At 43.7% G+C, this 24,371-nt stretch overlaps 1 protein-coding gene across 2 annotated transcripts in view; it reads right to left on the bottom strand.

Moving 5' to 3' along the window:
• Positions 1–24,371, bottom strand: part of HTT (huntingtin) — a 276,760-nt gene that overhangs the window by 172,297 nt on the left and 80,092 nt on the right. Inside the window, exons 5-11 of one of the 2 annotated variants that reach the window (XM_069744746.1) lie at positions 22,724–22,803; positions 20,966–21,104; positions 17,551–17,692; positions 16,191–16,369; positions 15,817–16,021; positions 14,434–14,481; positions 1,585–1,665 (exon numbers count right to left, since the gene is read on the bottom strand). In XM_069744746.1, coding sequence (XP_069600847.1) covers positions 1,585–1,665; positions 14,434–14,481; positions 15,817–16,021; positions 16,191–16,369; positions 17,551–17,692; positions 20,966–21,104; positions 22,724–22,803 — 874 coding nt within the window. The remainder of the gene's footprint in view (positions 1–1,584; positions 1,666–14,433; positions 14,482–15,816; positions 16,022–16,190; positions 16,370–17,550; positions 17,693–20,965; positions 21,105–22,723; positions 22,804–24,371) is intronic. The other variant, XM_069744747.1, reaches the window with a different exon arrangement.

Raw genomic sequence — 24,371 nt, 5'->3', positions numbered from 1 at the left:
ACTGCAGAGGTGTGAGGAAAGTATGACCATACCTCCCCTACCGTGCCAAAATAATCTCTGCAGAGGCGCGAGGAAAAGTGTGACCATGCCTCCCCTACTGCTCCAAAATACCCAATGCAGAAGTGTAAGGAAAGTATGACCATACCTCCCCTACCGTGCCAAAATACCCACTGCAGAGGTGTGAGGAAAGTATGACCATACCTCCCCTACCGCGCCAAAATACCCACTGCAGAGGTGTGAGGAAAGTATGACCATACCTCCCCTACCGTGCCAAAATACCCACTGCAGAGGTGTGAGGAAAGTATGACCATACCTCCCCTACCGTGCCAAAATACCCACTGCAGAGGTGTGAGGAAAGCATGACCATACCTCCCCTACCGCACCAAAATACCCACTGCAGAGGTGTGAGGAAAGTATGACCATACCTCCCCTACCGTGCCAAAATACCCACTGCAGAGGTGTGAGGAAAGTATGACCATACCTTCCCTACCGCGCCAAAATACGCACTGCAGAGGTGTGAGGAAAGTATGACCATACCTCCCCTACCGCACCAAAATACCCACTGCAGAGGTGTGAGGAAAGTATGACCATACCTTCCCTACCGCGCCAAAATACGCACTGCAGAGGTGTGAGGAAAGTATGACCATACCTTCCCTACCGCGCCAAAATACGCACTGCAGAGGTGTGAGGAAAGTATGACCATACCTCCCCTACCGCACCAAAATACCCACTGCAGAGGTGTGAGGAAAGTATGACCATACCTTCCCTACCGCGCCAAAATACGCACTGCAGAGGTGTGAGGAAAGTATGACCATAACTCCCTACCGCACCAAAATACCCACTGCAGAGGTGTGAGGAAAGTGCGACCATGCCTCCCCTACCACGCCAAAATACCCACTGCAGAGGTGTGAGGAAAGTATGACCATACCTCCCCTACCGTGCCAAATAACCACTGCAGAGGCGTGAGGGAGTGTGACCATACCTCCCCTACTACTGTGCCAAAATAACCACTGTAGAGGCGTGAACAAAATATGACTATGACACACCTACTGTGCCAAAATAACCACTGTAGAGGTGTGAGGAGAGTGTGACCATGCCTCCCCTACTACTGTGCTAGGCATGAGGAAAGTGTGACCATGCCTTCCCTACTGTGCCAAAAAAACCACTACAGATGTGTGAGAAAAGTGTGACCATACCTCCCCTACAGCACCAAAACAACCACTGCAGAGGAGTGGGTAAAGTGCGACCATGCCTCACCTACTGCGCCAATATAACCACTTCAGAGGAGTGTGGAATGGGCGACAATGCCTCCCCTACTGGTTGCCTGCTGTGGGATGGACACAGCGTTGATTATTGGCACCAGTCCATCCCACATCGATGGAAAGGCAGGAGAGGCGTGATTCAGACCTACCATAGCGCTCCCCGGGGGATGGAGACAGGCCCCATCTCAGTGACTGGAAACATTAGTCATGCAGCAGACTGTACATTAGATATGGAACAGCATGTTATCATCGGGGATGATCGCTTTAAAAGGTGTTAAGTAAAACAATCCCATTTATAATATGGGGAACCTACAGGACTGACCTATAAATGGAGCAGCAGAGACGTCCGATTTGTTTTCGGCCTCATCTTCTAAGCCTTCCTCCTCACCAAGGTGAATTTTACCTGATCATGCATAAAGACAGGTGATCAAACCATGCACCCAATTACAGGAATCCACATTATAGGATACAGATACTATGTGTTCCTAAATCTCTGTCCCTCCACGACTGTACAGAGCTGAACTGTGCCGGCGCCAGACAGAGGTCACATCCAGCCACCGCAGGAGCGCAAAACCATAAGATCGCCGAGGGTCTGACTGCTGGGACGAGCTGTACTTTTAAAGGAAACAATTCATTTTACCACATAATATACTTGAAAACATGAAAAAAAAGATTCCAAGTGCGGTGAAATACATACACACATACAGTTGAAACCAGAAGTTTCCATCCACTATATAAAAAGAGACAAATCATGATTTTCTCAATATCTGACATGACATCAGAATAAACCTTTCCCGTTTTAAGTCAATTAGGATTACCATAATTATTAATATTTGCCAAATGCCAGAATAATATGAGAGAGAGAATGTTTTAAGGCATTTTTATTACTTACTGCAAAGTCAAAAGTTTCCATACTTTTCATTAGTATTTGGTACCATTGCCCTTAAACTGAATGACTTGAGTCAAACATTTGGGATTTCCTTCCACAAGCTTCGCACAATAGTTGGTCGGAATCTGGGCCCTGGTGTAACTGATCCAGGGTTGTTGGCCGCCTTGCTCGCTCCTGACTAGTGTTGAGCGATACCGTCCGATACTTGAAAGTATCGGTATCGGAGAGTATCGGCCGATACCCGAAAAGTATCGGATATCGCCGATACCGATACCCGATACCAATACAAGTCAATGGGACACCAAGTATCGGAAGGTATCCTGATGGTTCCCGGGGTCTGAAGGAGAGGAAACTCCTCTTCAGGCCCTGGGATCCATATTAATGTGTAAAATAAAGAATTAAAATAAAAAATATTGATATAATCACCTCTCCGGAGGCCCCTGGACATCACCGCTGGTAACCGGCAGGCTTCTTTGTTTAAAATGAGCGCGTTTAGGACCTGAGAATGACGTCGCGGCTTCTGATTGGTCGCGTGCCGCTCATGTGACCGCCACGCGACCAATCAGAAGCCGCTACGTCATTCTCAGGTCCTAAACTCCTCATTCTAGGAATTTAGGACCTGAGAATGACGTCGCGGCTTCTGATTGGTCGCGTGGCGGTCACATGAGCGGCATGCGACCAATCAGAAGCCGTGATGTCATGGAAGTCCCTAAACGCGCTCATTTTAAACAAAGAAGGCTGCCGGTTACCAGCGGTGATGTCCAGGGGCCTCCGGAGAGGCGAGTATATCAATATTTTTTATTTTAATTCTTTATTTTACACATTAATATGGATCCGATACCGATTCCCGATATCGCAAAAATATCGGAACTCGGTATCGGAATCCCGATACCGCAAGTATCGGCCGATACCCGATACTTGCGGTATCGGAATGCTCAACACTACTCCTGACTTTTCAGCTTTGCCCATAAATTTTCAAGAATTGAGATCAGGGCTTTGTAAATGGCCGCTCCAAAACATTGACTTTGTTATCCTTATCCCACTTTGTTACCATTTTGGCAGTATGCTTCGGGTCAATGTCCATTTGGAAGACCCATTTCAGCCAAAGCTTTATCTTCCTGGCTGATGTCTTAAGAGGTTTCATTTGAAATATTGAGGAAAAACATGCAGATGTGTCTTTTTATATAGTATATGTACACTTCTGGTTTCACACACATTAAAAATACATTTTATATATTATGTATCGTATTTATAAATATTCCATCATTATATTGTTCTTGAATACAATATAAAATATAATAAAAAAATACATACGTTGCTTTAATTTTATTATAAACATAAAATATAATAAAAATAAATCATACACCGTGTGCGTGTGTATATAATATATATTTTAATAAATAAACTCAATATGTTAGATATATTATGTATTTGTAAATATTTAATTATATTTAATGTTTTTTTAAATATAAAATATATACATGGTTTCATTTTTATTGCACTAACCCCTTAATGACAGCCAATACGTCTTTTTACTGACCTGAGATATGAGAGAATAGCCTCCCCATACAGGTGACAATCCAGTAGCTGTCGGCTGTCCACTATAGCTGACAACTTGCTGCATTAGTCATGATCAGTGTTTGCACTGTCCAAATCTGTTTAACCCCTTTAGATGCTGCTGTCAATAGTGACTACATCATATAAATGATTAACAGAGTGTGGGGGCTTCTGAATTAACCTCATTGGCACCCAGAGATCATTATTGTGTGGTCCTGATGTTTGCCATGACAATTCACTGCCAAATAACGGCCTTAGAGTCTGACGACTATAGTGACTGAACAGGTCACTATAGTCGTCAAACTTTAAGGCCGAAGTCAGCGACATTTACATGGTAAAAATACACTTTTCATTTCTGTCATGTCACTTTACATTCATTCCTGAAAATCACCTGAAGGGGAATTTTCCCACGGTGCTTGCGCTGATGGCAGCAAAGTGGAGTGAGTTCATTGGGCGTGAACTCGCAGGACCTGTCAGATGGCACCCAGAGAAGGAGAACTTTCTCATGCTTGTAGTGCCGTCAGACGGAATATCAGTTCACACAGAGACACAGAGCACATGGTGCTCAGTGTGTCTGCTGGGTGACAGGCTGCATGGTCGCATCATGGAATCTGCCATCTAGATGTAGCAGAGCTGGACCCGTCGTGAGACAAATGGATTAGCAGCATCTCTGCGGAAAGGTGAGGAATATTGTGTTTGGGTTTTTTTTTTACCTCTTTTGCAGGTGACGAGGGCATCGGGGGAATGGGTGAGGTCATAAGTATGGTTTAATTAAGATTATTAAAGGAGTCTGCGTCATTCTTTCAATTAAAGGACTTTAGTTTTCTGGGTGTCTGTGTTTTCATACAATGTAACTATGGGGTTAGTAATGGGGGCATCTTATTGACGCCTCTCCATTACTAACCTCAGGGCTTGATGTCACCTGACAATACAAAGGTGACATCAAACCCAACTATCACCCCACTTGCCACCGCTACAGAGCAAGTGGGAAGAGTGAGGTTAAGTGCCAGAATTGGCACATCTTAGAGATGCGCCTTTTCTGGGGCGGCTGAAAGCTGATGGTTTTAACCTGGGGGGCAGTATCCACAGCCCCTTCCTAGGCTATTAATATCAGCCCACAGACATCTGCATAGCCTTTGCTGGTTATTAATTATAGGGGGACCTCACGTTATTTTTTTGGGGTTCCCCCATTTTAATAGCCAGTAAAGGCTAATTATATAGCTGTGAGCTGATATTAATAGCCTGGGATGCTCCATGGGTATTACCCCCTTCCCAGGCTACAAACATCAGCTTTCCCTCTGCTGGTTACGAAAATTGTGCAGGAGCCATTTTATTCTGAAAAATAATCTTTTATTAATTAAATACATGTACAGTAAGCTGCACACACATTGCACTATTTGAATTTGTCCCATACATCTATATATCTACCTATTATATTTGTATTTACTGTATGTAATACATCTCTTCTATCCGGTTGGCTCTTGAAGTGCTATTACAGAATAAGGCACATGAATTGACAGATTTTCTTCTATGATTATATATATATATATATATATATATATATATATATATATATATATATATATATATATATATATATATATACATATATATACATATATATACATATATATACATATATATACATATATATACATATATATATATATATATATATATATATATATATATATATATATATATATATATATATATATATATACACACACATATATATATATATACATACATACATACATACATATATATATATACACATATATACACACACGTGTCATTGACACACACAGAACAAAAAAACTTCGTACAATTCCAAAACCTACTTGCTCTTCTGATCTCAGGGAATATCAACCCCCAACCCCTATCCTACCTCGTTTCACAACCACACTAATCTTACTAATATTACTTGCACACCTTCATATCCTTCTTTTAATTGTGCCCCATGGAATCCACGGTCTGTATATAACAAACTTTCTTTTCTGCACAATTACTTTCTGAACAACTCTCTGAATCTGTTGGCCCTCAGTGAAACCTGGATTCAGGATTCTGACATGGTCTCCCCTGCTGCCATTTCCCATGGTGGCCTACAATTCTCCCATTCCCCGAGACCCACAAACAGACCTGGTGGTGGAGTCGACATACTCCTGTCCCCACAATGCACCTTCCAGGTCATCCCCTCAGTTCCATCACTCTCATTCCCTTCTTTTGAGGTCCGCACAATCAGGCTCTTTCTTCCCCCCACTCAGAGTAGCGGTCATATATCGGCCCACAGGCTCACTCGCTCGCCCAACCAGTTCCTTGACCACTTCTTAGCCTGGCTGCCGCACTTCATGTCCTCAGAACTCCCAACCTTTATCCTGGGAGACTTCAACATCCCCATAAACAGCCCCACTTCCACATCTGCACCCCAGCTTCTATCACTAACCACTTCTCTCAGCCTCTCACAGCTCTCAACCTCTGAAACACACAAAGACGGTAACACCCTTGACCTGGTCTTCACCTGGTTCTGCTCAATCTCCTACCTAGGTAACTCTCTGCTTTCCTTCTCTGTCCACAACATTCTCTCCTTCACACTCACAATCCCTCGCCCACTCCAGTACACTCCTACCTACCACACATTCAGAAATCTACACACCATTAACTCTCATACACTTTCAGACTCCTTACACTCATCACTGTCCCCAATCTCCTCGTTTTCCTGTCCTGATCTGGCTGTACAGAACTACAATGAAACTCTTAGAAGCATCCTGGACCAAGTAGCTCCCCTCACCCGCAGAACCTCCAAGCACAGAGTAAAACAGCCCTGGCTCACATTGCAAACTCGATTTCTCCAGCGATGCTCTAGAAGTGCTGAAAGCTTATGGAGGAAAACTCGCACACCAGAAAACTTCATCCACTTCAAATTTATGTTAAGAACCTATAATTCTGCCCTTCACATCGCCAAACAGACCTACTTCACCACCCTGATCTCCTCACTATCAAACAACCTCAAGAAATTTTTTGACACCTTTGACTCCCTCCTCAGCCCAAAAGCACAAGCCCCACAGACATTTGTGCTGATGACCTGGCCTCCCACTTTATAGAGAAAATATAGGGATTTTTGTGTACTCGCCGTAAAATCCTTTTCTCCGAGCCATTCATTGGGGGACACAACCATCCATTAGGAAATCCGATCCCAACCACTAAGTGCTGTGACTCCCATCCCTCCCTGCATTTCCCCTAAAAAAAGAAGTCGTCTCCAGGCTCCTCTCATCTTCTCGTCTAACTACATGCACTACTGACCCCATTCCCTCACACCTCCTCCAGTTGCTCTCGCCAGTCATCACAACTCACCTAACTACAATCTATAATCTCTCCCTCTCCTCGGGCATCTTCCCATCCTCCTTCAAACACTCTATCATTACTCCACTACTAAAGAAACCCTCACTCGATCCATCCTGCACAAATAACTACAGACTAGTGACGAGCGAGCACGCTCGGGTGACCTCCGAGTATTTGTTAGTGTTCGGAAATTACCGTAAGTTTTCCTCACGGAAGCTGAATGATTTACAGCTATTAGCCAGGCTGAGAACATGTGGGGGTTGCCAGGTTGCTAGGGAATCCCCACATGTAATCAAGCTGGCTAATAGCTGTAAATCATGCTGCTCAGGCGATGAAAACTTAATCTCCGAGCAGTCATAAATACTCGGAGAGCACGCGATCGTGCTCGGGAAAACCTGAGCAATGAGTACACTCGCTCATCACTACTACAGACCAGTCTCCAACCTCCCCTTCATCTCTAAACTCTTGGAGCGCCTTGTCTACTCTCGCTTTACCCGCTACTTCTCCACTCCCTCCTAGAGCCTTTACTGCCCAGCTTCCGCCCCCTACACTTGACAGAAACTGCACTCATCAAAGTGAAAAATGACCTTCTGACAGCAAAATGTAAGGGTGACCACTCTCTGCTCATTCTTCTCGACCTCTCTGCAGCTTTCGACACTGTTGACCACCCTCTCCTACTCTCCAGTCACTAGGCATTAAGGACACTGCCCTCTCCTGGTTCTCGTCCTATCTTTCTGACCGCTCTTTCAGTGTATCGTTCGTTGGCTCCACTTCATCTTCTCTTCCTCTCACTGTCGGGGGACCTCAGGGCTCAGTCCTTGGCCCCCTTCTCTTCTCTCTCTACACGGCCCCAATTGGTCGGACCATCAGCAGATTTGGCTTTCAGTACCATCTTTATGCCGATGACACACAACTATACACATCATCCCCTGACCTTACCCCCGCTGTACTACAGAACGCCACTGACTGTCTGTCTGCAGTCTCCAACATCATGTCTGCTCTCTATCTGAAACTCAACCTCTCCAAAACTAAACTTCTTCTGCTCCCACCGTGTACTAACCTCCCTAAATCTGACATTTCCCTCTCCGTGGGTGGCACCATAATAACACCCCGGCAGCAGGCGTGCTGTCTGGGTGTTATATTTGACTCCAATCTCTCCTTCACTTCCCATATACAATCTCTTGCCCGCTCGTGCCGTTTACACCTAAAGAACATCTCTAGAATCCGCCCTTTTCTCACCATGGAAACAACAAAAATGCTCACTGTCGCCCTGATCCACTCCTGCCTGGATTACTGTAACGCTCTATTAATTGGCTTCCCTCTCAACTTTCCCCTCTCCAGTCCATCCTTACTGCAGCAGCCAGGGTTGTCTATCTAGCTAATCGGTATTCAGACGTGTCCGCTCTTCGCCAATCATTACACTGGCTGCCCATTCATTATAGGATCTAATTCAAAGTAATTGTTCTCACCCACAAAGCCCTTCACAATGCAGAACCCCCTTACATCTCCTCCCTTATTTCTGTCTATCGGCCTAGCCGACCGCTGCGCTCTGCAAATGACTTCCGACTAACCTCTGCACTAATCCGTACCTCCCACTCCGGACTCCAAGACTTCTCCCGCGCTGCGCCAATCCTCTGGAATGCTCTACCCCAAGAAATTAGGACCATTCACAATTTGCACCCTCAAAACATTTGTTCAGAGAAGCGTATCACATTCCCTAATAAAAGTAATTTTATGTGTAAGGGTGCGTGTGTAGCCCAATTCACTAACTCCATCTATCCCCCACCCCATGAAGATGGCTGGACCATCATTGTAAATACATCATTGTAAATACACACCTGTACTTTGTATCTCCTCCACCTCATTGTAGATTGTAAGCTCTTACAAGCAGAGTTGTCTTATTGTGCTTTAATTATTGTATTGTTAATGTTGCTACTTATGACTTGCGTTTGAAACTGTTAATCTGTGAAACGCTGCGGAGTATGTTGGCTCTACATAAAGATTATTATTATTATCAATATATCTATGTATTCTATGTGTATATATCTATTCTATTCTAACCTGCCAGTGTGATTTTACTGTATGCGGCAAATGCCAGCTTTTCAAAGGACACCGGTGCGTAAAAATCGGACAGCACTCGTATGGCCCGAGTGCTGTGCAATTTTTTTTCTCGCAGCTATAGGCTTGCATTGGCGAGTCTCGGTGACAATCGCAGCACGCTGAATACGTCAGAGATAATAAACGGTGATGTGAGCTGCCCCATTAGGCCGAGTGCTATGCGATGTTTTCTCGCATAGCACTCGCCCGTATTCTACGGCAGTATGACGCCGACCTTACTACCATCATCCGACACCTGCTGCCGCTAATAACAGTGAGAGCAGGAGCGGAGGATGAGCGTATTCATTAGCCGACTCCTGCGCTATAAACAAATAATTTAAAAAAAAAAAAAAACTTGCATGGGTTCCAATGTATTTTTGATAACCAGCTAGGCAAAACTCACAGCTGGGTGCTGCAACCCTCAGTTGTCAGCTTCAGCAAGGTTGGCTATAAAGAATAGGTGTCCCCAAGCCGTATTTTTTAATTACTTAAATATTTAAAAATACGGCATAGGGTCCCCCCATTTTTGACAACCAGCCTTGCTAAAGCAGACAGCTGGGGGCTGGTATTCTCGGGCTGGTAAGGGGCCATGGATATTGCCCCCCCCCCCTCCCCCAGCCTAAAAATAGCAGCCTGCCTGCCGGCTTTAGCAAGGCTGGTTGTCAAAATGACAGGGACCCCATGCCGTATTTTTTTTTTTATTATTTTTTTAAATAATTACAAAATATGGTGTGGAGACCCCTCTATTCTTGATAGTCAACCTTGCTGAAGCTGACATTTATTTACTTACAGCGCAGGAACCGGGTAATGAATATTCCCATCCGACGCTCCTGCTCTCACTGAAATTAGCGGCAGCAGATGTCGGATGATGATAGCTGTAGTCCCATCAGCTGACACCAGTAACTGGAGGTAAACTTTATACCTCTGATCACAGCTGAGCGCTCACGCCGTCTTTTGACAGTGTGGGAACCACAGCTGTTTGACCGGCGGGGATGATTTCACCGCCGATCAGAAGCGATACGCCGGTGTTTCCCCACACGGTCACACAGCTTTTGTGCTGTGTAAGTTCAGCTATATTCGGAGATTAAATCGGCGATTGTGAGCCGAACCGAAAATTGAAATATTCGCTCATCTCCATCTGGATTAAATGGATAACCATTCAAAGTTTGAAAATTGCACTTTATTTTACATTTTGGTCAAATTTTTAAAAATTTTTTTTTTTTTAGAAATAAACACAAAGCATATCGACTTAAATTTACCATTATCATGAATTATAATGTGCAACAAAAAAAACAATCTCAAAATCACTGGGTTTGGTTGAAGCGTTCCAGAGTTATTATTACATAAAGAGACACTGGTCAGATTTCAAAACTTTGGCCCGGTGTACGTGTGTGTGTGTGTGTGTGTGTGTGTGTGTGTGTGTGTGTGTGTGTGTGTGTATGTATAGATAGATAGATAGATAGATAGATAGATAGATAGATAGATAGATAGATAGATAGATAGATAGATAGATAGAGAGAGAGACAATTTGAATTAGTTTGCATATTACAATTGCCATTAATGAATAAACAAATAGTTGTACAATTTTCTATACCGTGCATATTATATATCCTTAGTGCAATCTATGTGCTTATTAAAGTGCTATGTGCTATATTGCTTATAAAATCTCATACTTTCCCACTTTCTCCTTCATTCCACAGACTATCCTGTTAGCGTATATTATATTTATAATCATCATATCTTGTAACCCTCACCTTGCCGCAATCCGGTAACTCCACATGGAGGACTCTATTTTCGCCGTTATCGGCGTTCATCTAAGTCTATTGCGCATGTCTGGAAATCTAGTTACTATGTCACAGAGTGTCGGCCAATAGGAGTTCCAATACGCTTTCATTTTAATGGCGCATGCGCACTATCGTTATGTCAGTGCCGCAGCGCCATCTTTAATGTGGCAAAGCATTATATTGTACCGCTATATGAGCTGCTGTTCTGATCATATGGCAGCGCTCATAGGGACGTCTTTTTAATTCATGCTTAATAGATATTCCCAAGTACATTTAAGCTGTATGTCTAAAGTACGGAATATGTATATTCCTTAGTTAGATACTGAATGGCTAGAAGGATATGGATTTCACTCCGACACAACGGATGAAAGCCTTACTCAGGCTATCTCCATTTGTCTATGCTTTCCCAAGTCGACGCACAGCCTCTCCAGGCCATAACATCACCCTTTAGAAAAGGCAAAAAAGTGAGCATATATTATTACCATGTATCTAAATATCAGACTAACAGCTGTTAATGTTTTTTAGTTGCAGTGATTTTTATTATAAACAACGAACCATTGCCATTGGTCGACATTTGTGACAGATAATTTAGATCAAAAAACTAAATAAAACTTTTTCAAAATAAAAATAAAAAAGTAATATAAATAAAAACAAAAATATTTTTCATTCCTCCATATGGGTACTCCATCAAGCGGCTGGTGAGGAAATACACAAGACCCACCGGTCATAAGGATATCTATGAGACAACAAAGAAAACATTAAAATCAGTGCACTCTGCAAAGTACAACAAGGAGCCTATATACATCTAATTCAGAGATCTATCATCGGAGGTTTATTCACATACCCGACTGGATTTTAAATTCTACATTAAGTCCTTTAGGTTTTAAGGTGTTCAACTCATAAATCCATCTAAGTTCTAATTTCTTCAAAAGGCATATTCTGTCCCCTCCTCTCCTCTGTATGGGGACCCTATCTATTATTTTACATTTAAGGTCTTTTTCTGTATGTTTGAACTCTGTAAAGTGTTTAGAGACCGGGAGGTCTAATCGCTTCTTCCTAATTGAATGCCGATGATTGTTTATACGTGTTTTTAGCTCACAGGTCGTTTCCCCTATATACCACAATTTACAGGGACATTCAAGTAAATAGACTACATGATCAGAATTACATGTCAAAAAGTGTTTGTTTGTATACACCTTATTCGTTTCTGGATGTTTGAATGTGGGACCTTTTAGTATATATGGGCAATTTACACAGGACAGGCACGGAAAGCAGCCTTTTTGGATCTTGCCTGTGATCGTGGTCTGACTGAGATTTTTTAGGGGACCAATATCTGCTTTGACCACATAATCTTTAATATTTTTAGCCCTACGATATGAAAGATCTATTGGGGAAAAATGATCAAGATAAAAAAAGATTAAGTAGGATACCTTGTGAAACATTGGGGGATGTTAGGCAATTGCTTACCGGGGATTAAAGAACTAAGGGAGCCCCCACTATTTTCATATCATAGGGCTAAAAATATTTAAGATTATGTGGTCAAAGCAGATATTGGTCCCCTAAAAAATCTCAGTCAGACCACGATCACAGGCAAGATCCAAAAAGGCTGCTTTCCGTGCCTGTCCTGTATAAAAACATACAGAAAAAGACCTTAAATGTAAAATAATAGATAGGGTCCCCATACAGAGGAGAGGAGGGGACAGAATATGCCTTTTGAAGAAATTAGAACTTAGATGGATTTATGAGTTGAACACCTTAAAACCTAAAGGACTTAATGTAGAATTTAAAATCCAGTCGGGTATGTGAATAAACCTCCGATGATAGATCTCTGAATTAGATGTATATAGGCTCCTTGTTGTACTTTGCAGAGTGCACTGATTTTAATGTTTTCTTTGTTGTCTCATAGATATCCTTATGACCGGTGGGTCTTGTGTATTTCCTCACCAGCCGCTTGATGGAGTACCCATATGGAGGAATGAAAAATATTTTTGTTTATATTACTTTTTTATTTTTATTTTGAAAAATGTTTTATTTAGTTTTTTGATCTAAATTATCTGTCACAAATGTCGACCAATGGCAATGGTTCGTTGTTTATAATAAAAATCACTGCAAATAAAAAACATTAACAGCTGTTAGTCTGATATTTAGATACATGGTAATCACATATGCTCACTTCTTTGCCAGTTCTAAAGGGTGATGTTATGGCCTGGAGAGGCTGTGCGTCGACTTGGGAAAGCATAGACAAATGGAGATAGCCTGAGTAAGGCTTTCATCCGTTGTGTCGGAGTGAAATCCATATCCTTCTAGCCATTCAGTATCTAATTAAGGAATATGCATATTCCGTACTTTAGACATACAGCTTAAATGTACTTGGGAATATCTATTAAGCATGAATTAAAAAGACGTCCCTATGAGCGCTGCCATATGATCGGAACAGCAGCTCATATAGCGGTACAATATAATGCTTTGCCACATTAAAGATGGCGCTGCGGCACTGACATAACGATAGTGCGCATGCGCCATTAAAATGAAAGCGTATTGGAACTCCTATTGGCCGACACTCTGTGACATAGTAACTAGATTTCCAGACATGCGCAATAGACTTAGATGAACGCCGATAACGGCGAAAATAGAGTCCTCCATGTGGAGTTACCGGATTGCGGCAAGGTGAGGGTTACAAGATATGATGATTATAAATATAATATACGCTAACAGGATAGTCTGTGGAATGAAGGAGAAAGTGGGAAAGTATGAGATTTTATAAGCAATATAGCACATAGCACTTTAATAAGCACATAGATTGCACTAAGGATATATAATATGCACGGTATAGAAAATTGTACAACTATTTGTTTATTTATTCATTAATGGCAATTGTAATATGCAAACTAATTCAAATTCTCTCTATAAAAGCACAACTGTTGTTAACACCCACTGCTTGAAAAAGGCTCAGTGAGCCGAAACGTCGCGCAGTGATGTGGGTCGATTAAAACTTCACCTTTTTTCACCTGAAATTTTTATATATTTATATATTTATATATTTATATATATATATATATATATATATATATATATATATATATATATATATATATTTTTTTATATATATATATATATATATATATATATATATATATATATATAGTGCATAATGTATTAATTATATTTAATAATATGTTTAAATATAATAAAAAAAAGTATATATTTTTATTATATTTTATATTTATTGTATAAAGAAATAAAATATTTACAAATACAATACATAATATACTGTACATCTAAAGTGTATTTAATGTGTGTGAGTATATATATATATTTATACTACACACACACACACACACACACATACATACATATACACACACACGCATTCACATGTAACACACCTATATAGATAAACAATTTTTATTTTCCCCCATTTTTTATTTTCCAGGCAAATGATTAGACAGGTTAGGCAAGCAGTAAGTGCGGAGCGGGGAAGGGAAGGATAACCAGTAATCACCTCTTTGCTTCCGGGACAGAAGAGGACTGCAGGTAGAGCTCCCACCAGCTGCGAATCACAGAGAATGGAAAGTGGAGAGACGTTAATAGGGCGCATGCGGTATTAGGGGAGCCCCACTGGCATGATTCGGGTTAGAGGATCAGCCCGCAGTCAATCATGGACAGATATTAATACAAGAGAGATCAAATATTAGTAATTGCAGAGCTCTATGAGACCAGTGCGATAATGGACTAGAAGGTTAACCTAAAATCTAAGACACAGGTAAAAGGCAGAGAAGCTCGGCGGTTTAGGCCATCTCCATAATCTCCGTACTGTATAATGTAACGTCATCTCTATTTATGTGGATGAGTGCTGAGGAACTGCAGACTCCACTACAGGACGACCTGCGCTCCGCAGCACATCACAGCCCCCAACATGCATTCTTGTAAAGGAAACCATTAAGGACCTAAATCAAAGCTTAAACGGCTTCTCGAGCGCGGCTCACTTCATCATCGGGGGCCTGTGGGGTCTCGTGCACAGCCGTTGGGTATGGTATCATTAGGATATGAGGTCTCAGGAGGCGTAGGAGGAACACTTGCATTAGAACTCATAACCAAGCGCTTAATAATTACATAATATTAATCAGAGATAATCCAAGGACTTCACAGTCCAACGTCACATGGTCCAATGTGGCGGGTTGTGCGTGATTTTGTGTTTGAGCATGGTGCCACGGTAGGTGGCGGGAAGTATAATGCAATATCAGGCAAGATACCAAAAGTGATAGAAACAGTGTGAACAAAGCTGCAGGAAAATGCCATTTATGCCTTATGTGACTGGGTATAAAATAAAGGGTTAAGAGAGTCTTATCAGAATTACCCATCCCTGGCATGGCTTAGGCTACTTTCACACTGGCGTTTTTTGCCAGACGTCGCAATGCGTCATTTATGGCAAAAAACGCATCCTGCAAAGTTGTTTGCAGGATGCGTTTTTGCCCCATAGATTAACATTAGCGACGCATTGCGACGCTTTGCCACACATCGCAACCGTCATGCGACGGTTGCACCATGTTGTGGCGGACCACCGGGAGCAAAAAACGTTAAATGTAACGTTTTTTGCTCCTGACGGACCGCTTTTTCTGACCACGCATGCGCGGCCGGAACTCCGCCCCCACCTCTCCGCACCTCACAATGGGGCAGTGGATGCGCCGGAGAAATGCATCCGCTGCACCCATTGTGCAGTGCGTCAGACGCTAGCGTCGGAATCTCTGCCCGACGCATTGCGACGGGGACATTCCGACGCTAGTGTGAAAGTAGCCTTACTCTTACTAATGTCAAGGTAAAAAGAAAAAGCACGAAACGCCCGGATGTGACCTATAGCTTAGATGCATAGTGCTATAACTCTTGCCTATGAGCTCCACGATGCTCCCACTGCGGCCGCGGCCCTGAGTGTCATCTCGGCACACGCTGACACGTGGAACGCCTCCGGACGTGGTGAGGACGTGAAGCAGCTCAATGGGGGGCGTCCTAAAGATCTGCTGCAGCAGCTCCAGAGCCCCCGTTACCACATTGTGATCCCGATGCTGGGTGTAATGTAACGTCAGTTCATAAATCTACAAAGGCAGAAAAAATAAGTGCTTGATGTATTCCATCTGAAGAAAAAAAAAAATCTATATATAAAATTATGTTAGATTTTCTAAAAACGAGATGGACGAAACGTTTGCATTGTGGGAGATGGCGAGTAAAATCAAACATGGAGTCGAGAGGCCGTGAAAGGCTCACCTGCATTAGCTGCTCCGCAGAAGGGGAGATTTCAGCCTCTTTCCGGGTCTCCCCGAAACTTCCTTTCAGGCTGGTGTCCTTCACCTGCTGCTGTAGCAGTGGAATTAGATAGCGTAGTGTTAGCAGGACTCCCAAAATCAGGAGAGTCGGGCGATCGTCCTCAACGGGAACCAGCAAGCCTGCAAAAACACTACACTTTAGGAACCTAATAGAGGAAATCCGTGTCACCATGAAAATCTACAAAAAAAAAAAAAAAAAGATTTCAAAACAGTGAACAAGATGACAACCAAGAGACAAAAAGCCCAACTCATCATTGGTTTTGCTCGTGTTTTTTATCTAGTTTTTGTGCGTTTTATGTCCGTTTTTGATTTGCGCCAAATCCTTCTATTAATTTGCGTCCAATTCTAGCTTATAAGGGTTTGCCATTTTGGCTGTGGTTTTAAGTCTTCCAGATATTTGCGGCCAATTAACCAATTGTGACTTTTTTTAAATTAAAAATAATTATAATTTTTTTGCACAAATGTACTCCCAACTTTTTTTATGCATGTCAGAAATATGTAGGCAAAAGTTAGGAGTTGTCTGCGATATTTAACAGAACAAGAAACTTTTTGCTCTAACAAGGCTCAAAAATAATTATTTAGGATTAGGATTATTGATTTGAGCAAAATTCATGAACCACACGAGAAATTTTGAAAAATTTTGCATGAAAAGGGTTTTTTTTTAAAAAAAACTAACGAATAGCACTTGACTGGACCAACTCCTCTAAAAGGGGTTGTCCACTTCTTTCATACTGATGGCCAATGCTTAGGATAGGTCATCAATATCTGACCAGGGGAGGTGTGAAACCCAGCGCTCTTACCAATCGGCTGGCAGCCAGATGTGATCAGTGGTGGAGTGAAACAGCACAGCGCCGCCAACTATATAATGGCCAAAGCGGGTATTGCCAGTCCACTTCTACTCATTGGTGTAGGGGTGGATCAGCAGCACTCGGCCGTAGGCAGTATACAGGTGATGGAGCGGTGCTGTGCCGTTGACTGGATTAAGTGCCAGGTGCTGTGCCTCCACAGGGATGACATATCCTAAGCATTGGTCATAAATATAAAAGTAGTGGACAATCCCTTTAACGAACAACCCACTTGGCGTGTAAATATATCTTATGGGGATGTCATTCAAGGAACTACAAAAATGCGTTTCCAGAGCCTTAGAGAATGTGGAGGAATAAAGGGGCATCCACATCGTACACTGTGACCGGTCAGGTCGCTCCGCACTGTATTAAATATACCGGAAATACAGGCGTTATTCGCTTCATGCAGCTTCTTTGCTGAAAGCAGACACATATCAGACAGACGGAGGCATGTACCCAGGAGCACGTTGAGAAGCCATGTGTAGAAGTACTGTGCTCTCCGGGAATGCTGACACATGTGGACGGCAGAACCAGCTGCTGTGCGGCGGATTGTGGGAGAGCTGGATTTCAGATTGGCAATGAACGCTTTCAGCAAAACCTGTAAGGTGGCAGAACAGGAGGTTAGTCACTCCCAGCACATGATCTGACATTTATGTTGTACCTACTAATACCAGGGCATGTACCCACAATCCTGTGTCCCCCCCCCCCCCCAACACTAATTCTGTGCCCCTCCCCCCACCAACACTAATCCTGTGTCCCTCCCCCCTCCAACACTAATCCCGTGTCCCTCCCCTCACCAACACTAATCCTGAGTCAGTCCCCTCCACCAACACTAATCCTGTGTCCAACCCCCCACAACACTAATTCTATGTGTCCCCCAAACACTAATCCTGTGTCCCTCCCCTCCACCAACACTAATCCTGTGTCCCTCCCCCCACCAACACTAATCCTGTGTCCCCCCACCAACACTAATCCTGTGTCCCTTCCCCCCACCAACACTAATCCTGTGTCCCTTCCCCCCACCAACACTAATCCTGTGTCCCTTCCCCCCACCAACACTAATCCTGTGTCAGTCCCCCCACCAACACTAATCCCGTGTCCCCCCCCACCAACACTAATCCTGTGTCCCTCCCCCCACCAACACTAATCCCGTGTCCTCCCCCCACCAACACTAATCCTGTGTCCTACCCCCCACCAACACTAATCCTGTTTCCCTCCCCCACCAACACAAATCCTGTGTCCCTCCCCCCACCAACACTAATCCTGTGTCCCTCCCCCACCAACACTAATCCTGTGTCCCTTCCACCACCAACACTAATCCTGTGTCCCTTCCCCCACCAACACTAATCTTGTGTCCCTCCCCCCACCAACACTAATCTTGGGTCCCTCCCCCCACCAACACTAATCCTGTGTCCCTCCCCCCCACAACACTAATCCTATGTGTCCCCCAAACACTAATCCTGTGTCCTCCCCCCCACCAACACTAATCCTATGTGTCCCCCAAACACTAATCCTGTGTCCTCCCCCCCACCAACACTAATCCTGTGTCCCCCCCACCAACACTAATCCTGTGTCCCTCCCCAACACCAAAACTCATCCTGTGTCCCTCCCCCCACCAACACTAATCCTGTGTCCCTCCCCCCACCAACACTAATCCTGTGTCCCTCCCCCCACCAACACTAATCCTGTGTCCCTCCCCCCACCAACACTAATCCTGTGTCCAACCCCCCACCAACACTAATCCTGTGTCCAACCCCCCACCAACACTAATCCTGTGTCCAACCCCCCACCAACACTAATCCTGTGTCCAACCCCCCACCAACACTAATCCTGTGTCCCTCCCCCCACAACACTAATTCTATGTGTCCCCCAAACACTAATCCTGTGTCCCTCCCCTCCACCAACACTAATCCTGTGTCCCTCCCCCCACCAACACTAATCCTGTGTCCCCCCACCAACACTAATCCTGTGTCCCTCCCCCCACTAACACTAATCCTGTGTCCTCCCCCCACCAACACTAATCCTGTATCCAACCCCCACCAACACTAATCCTGTTTCCCTCCCCCACCAACACTAATCCTGTGTCCCTCCCCCACCAACACTAATCCTGTGTTCCTCCCCCCACCAACACTAATCCTGTGTTCCTCCCCCCAACACTAATCCTGTGTCCCTCCCCCACCAACACTAATCCTGTGTCCCTCCCCCCACCAACACTAATCCTGTGTCCCTCCTCCCACCAACACTAATCTTGTGTCCCCCCACAACACTAATCTTGTGTCCCTCCCCCCCCACAACACTAATCCTGTGTTCCTCCCCCCCACAACACTAATCCTGTGTCCCTCCCCCCACCAACACTAATCCTGTGTGTCCCCCAAACACTAATCCTGTGTGCCTCCCCCCCACAACACTAATCCTGTGTTCCTCCCCCCACCAACACTAATCCTGTGCCCCTCCCCCCACCAACACTATTGAACAGAAAGGGGTATTTACAGAATTAAATGGATAAGGAATAGTGATGAGCGAGTATACTCGTTGCTCGGGGGGTCTCCGAGTATTTGTTAGTGCTCGGAGATTTAGTTTTCATCGCGGCAGCTGAATGATTTACAGCTACTAGCCAGGCTGAGTACATGTGGGGGTTGCCTGGTTGCTAGGGAATCCCCATATGTAATCAAGCTATCTAGTTGCCGCAAATCATCCAGCTGAGGCAAGGAAAACTAAATCTCCGAGCAGTCATAAATACTCGGAGACCACCCGAGCATGCTTGGGAAAACCTGGGCAATGAGTACACTCGCTCATCACTAATAAGGAAGTAACTTCACCACTTGGAGCCCCCTTCCGCCCAGAGCCCTAAGTTAAATGGAGCAGGTGCACATGCTGGATTTTAATGTATTTGTCTATATTTGCCCCGTATTCACATGTAAAGCGCCATGGAATAAATGGCGCTATAAAAATGTATAATAATAATAATAATAATTTCCGCTCTCAGTCATTGTTCATGGGACAGCCAGAGTAAAAAGTGAACTCAGAGCTCCGCTATTTCCGGCAGTGTCATAGACAATGAAAGGAGTGGAGGTCGGGCAGGAGTGCCATCGCTCCATTTAACGTAGGGCTCTGCGGAGATTGATGGGAGCCCCGGCAATCAGTAAGTTTTCCCCCAAACTATGCAGATCTGTGACAAGTAAACTCTGCAGTCTGATCCCGCAGCCATACTGTCCCTGTCCGTCCACCTCTTTACACCAACATACATCTCATAGAATCCAGTTAATAGAGGAGTGGACATGCAGAAGAGAGTATAGCTGCAGGATCACACAAATCAGAGTTTGTTGTCTGATACCATGAGGACACATTAGTCTGCAGAAGAGCTGTAAACACAAGGTAATAGGAATTTAAGGGTTATTCTCATCTTCGTAGAATGATATTCTTGGATAGAGCTTGTAAAATCAAACACTTTTGTAGTGTAATGTTTGTTAAAATTTGCAGCCGTTCTTGAGATATTAACACTTTTCTTTTGTTTACAGTTTGTTGCCAAAGAGACCGACCACCGCTGCACTGAGCGGAACCTGACTAGCGCCTAAAGCAGCGCTTACAAGCTCATGGGGGGGGTGGAAGCTTGTAAGCACAGCATGTTTTACAGTCTAGCAGCAGCAGTCGGTCTCCAAGGCAACGAGTTACAAACAATTGTTAATATTTCAAGAACGGCTGAAAATTTTAATAAAAAGTGAATGGCCACATTGCTTGTTTTTACAAGGACTATCCAACAATACCCAATTATGAAGATGGGAATCTGTCAGTCGGAGTCACCTACTAAAAGACCCTTTAAATATGCAATTATTACCGGTATTTAAAAGTGTCAGTAGTAGAGCCGCCTTACCTTGATCTCATGATCATTCGCAAAGTTACCAAAGGCGGCCATAATTTTTGGAACAGCAGCAGCCAGGGTCTCTTGTACCGATTCTTCCTGACGTTTGCATATTTTTGTGAGGCAAGGAAGCAGATTCACCAGGTACGGCCTAAACGTTATATAGAAGAGGCAGTTACTATGTGAAATGCTTTGTCTTACTAGATACGTCCTGTGCTGGTCACCACCATGGAAATGTTTGCACCTGCTCTCCGAGGCCTAACAACACGCAGATGAAGGAATATCACCACATTAGGATTTGTTTAGACAGACAAATAGAAATTCTCCAAGGAACCATGTTAAAAAAAAAATAAATTGGGATTTTCAGACAGCAGCGGCTCAATGGTTGTCACATCGAAGCTACAACTAACATGTTCCGCCGTAAACGAAAAGACAGCAGGAATATTAACGTGCACCCAGGAAATACAAACATGGTGCCCAGTATTTTATATCCAGTGCCGCTCCCTCACTGGACAGCCAGAAAACACAATTCTATACAAACTCTGCAGCCAAAAATGAATTCTTGTTTTCTGTCTACAGCTGCTATATAAAAATATGTCTCCATGGTAACAGACTACAAAATGTCAGTGTAGTCTGACCTTTAATCACACGCTCTTTCAGGTTTTTAAGGATTTGTGAATTTACATTTGGCAGGTTGTAGAGTTGGCGCGATACGATTCGCACGGTCCAGTCCATCGGCCACGACGGTCTTTCTTTTGATTTGCCGGCATGGTGTGACGTCACACATTCGTCAGGACGCAAGGGTGACGTCGTGCCAGGCCGAGTAATCCACAGATTGGCAAGAGAGGATTCTCACGCCTCCCGTCCAGTGGTCACACATTACTGTCATGGCCGATGGACCGAGTTGTGCGAATCAATTGGTACCAACTCTAGTAGGTTCATTAAAGGGACTCCGTCAGCACAGAATGACTGTTCAAACCATATTCAGGCACTCAGCGCATCATGGTGGGGGTCAAACATTTAAGTACACCTTCCCATCTGCTTGGTCTCCATCATTCTCCACCCTTCTCTGCTTCTATGAAACCAGAACAATCAAAAAAAAGAGGGGAAGGGGGAAATAAAGGGAAAACAAGCAGGTGTGGGTGTATATAAAGGATTGGCCCCGCCATTATGAATCGAGAATCTGCACTTGGCTCTAATAGTTATTCTGTACTGACAGAATCGCTTTAAGAAGGAGGGGAAAATTGGATGTTGGTACAAATTCAAAATCAGACTACACAAGTGTGTGTTTGTAGTCTGTTACCATAGAAACAGTTCCATATAAGGAACAATAAAAAAAAATGGTTGCGTGGTTGAGATTTTGTTTTTCTTAAATCACTTTTGCTATGGTCTACAGCAGGGGTGGGGAATCTTTTTTTCTGCCAAGGGCCACTGGGATATTTATACCATCCTTTGGGGGCCGTACAAACTCCACCCACAAAGTACATCCTGGCAATGGTATCAGGACGTAATCTTTCATTACATGCCCTTCAGTGTTCAGTAGCGTACACTGCATGTGTGTGCTTACAGAGCAAGAAGAAATTAAAGAGCTGGTTGTAATCAAAATACAGCTCCCTGCCCAAGAATGCGGTCCCTGAGAATCTGCTTGGGGGCCTGATAAAAGGTCATCGAGGGCCGTAAGTGGCCCTGGGGCCTGAGGTTACCCACCCCTGGTCTACAGTATAATAAACTTTGTTTGTTTTTTTTCCATTTTGTTGTTATATCATTTACCTGCACTTTTGTGGTCGTACTAGGTGTGCCAGCTCAGCAAACCTCCAGAGGGCAGCCCTGAGGCTCCGGGGGGCGCCATTCTAGAATGAAAGAATCGGACCTATCACCTGGATTCCAGGGTCTTCACTTATTATACAATTCACACGCACAAATCTTATGACATATTAGTTGATGTAAAGCTGCCCCAAACGTGGACAGTAAAAAAAAAAAAAAACAAATGTATAGACTTACGTAGCTGCTAACAGTAACATAGTTAGTAAGGCCGAAAAAAGACATTTGTCCATCCAGTTCAGCCTATATTCCATCATAATAAATCCCCAGATCTACGTCCTTCTACAGAACCTAATAATTGTATGATACAATATTGTTCTGCTCCAGGAAGACATCCAGGCCTCTCTTGAACCCCTCGACTGAGTTCGCCATCACCACCTCCTCAGGCAAGCAATTCCAGATTCTCACTGCCCTAACAGTAAAGAATCCTCTTCTATGTTGGTGGAAAAACCTTCTATCCTCCAGACGCAAAGAATGCCCCCTTGTGCCCATCACCTTCCTTGGTATAAACAGATCCTCAGCGAGATATTTGTATTGTCCCCTTATATACTTATACATGGTTATTAGATCGCCCCTCAATCGTCTTTTTTCTAGACTAAATAATCCTAATTTCGCTCATCTATCTGGGTATTGTAGTTCTACCATCCCATTTATTAATTTTGTTGCCCTCCTTTGTACTCTCTCTAGTTCCATTATATCCTTCCTGAGCACCGATGCCCAAAACTGGACACAGTACTCCATGTGCGGTCTAACTAGGGATTTGTACAGAGGCAGTATAGTGCTCTCATGTGTATCCAGACCTCTTTTAATGCACCCCATGATCTGAACTGCCTTCCTTGAGACGATGGTCACATCCCCAAATATATCCCCCTCTGCACTTACTTATTTATTAAAAATGCTAGAAAAGAAAAAAAAAAAATTGAAATGACAATAAGAAAATTGTTGAAGGGGATTTAAAAAGTGATTTTCCCCGAGACCAGACCCCTAACCCAATCCCCCAATTGCCTACAAAGCTTACCTAGGCACAATGCCTTAAAAAGTAGTATGTGCCATCCCGTGTCTGAAAAAGTGAAGGGGAGCATTGTCCCCTGCCATCTGCTGTTGGGATCGGGGAGAGTCTAAATCCTTCAATTAAAAGTCCCTAAAAACTCCATTGTTAGAATGGAACTTTAAAGGGATATTTTTCATCACAGAATGACATGCCATAAATGTAATCTAGGAACGAATCACATCTCAGAACCGCAGCGGTCTTGAGAACAAGACTTTGGGTATGTGCACATGTAGGAAAAGAGGTGCAGAATTTTCTGCACAAAATCCGCATCTCCCGGAAAAATCCGCAGCCGTGGATTTGCCGCGGTTTTTATGCGGATTTGCCGCGGTTTTGGGCCACTGCAGAAATTTAACATGGAGGGGTGCAGAACCGCTGCAGATCCGCACAAAAGAAGTGACATGCACTTCTTTGAAATCCGCAGCAATTCCGCACTGATTTTTTCCGCACCGTCAGCACAGCTTTTTTTTTTCCCCCCATTAAATAACATTATACTGTATATCACAGTGTGGATCTGCAGCGTTTCTGCGCGGTAAAATCCGCTGCGGA

Source organism: Ranitomeya imitator, chromosome 1 (genome assembly GCF_032444005.1).
Source record: "Ranitomeya imitator isolate aRanImi1 chromosome 1, aRanImi1.pri, whole genome shotgun sequence".
Classification (NCBI taxonomy): domain Eukaryota; kingdom Metazoa; phylum Chordata; class Amphibia; order Anura; family Dendrobatidae; genus Ranitomeya; species Ranitomeya imitator.
The sequence above is the reverse complement of the archived record's forward strand: the minus strand, read 5'-3'. Positions and strand labels throughout refer to the sequence as shown.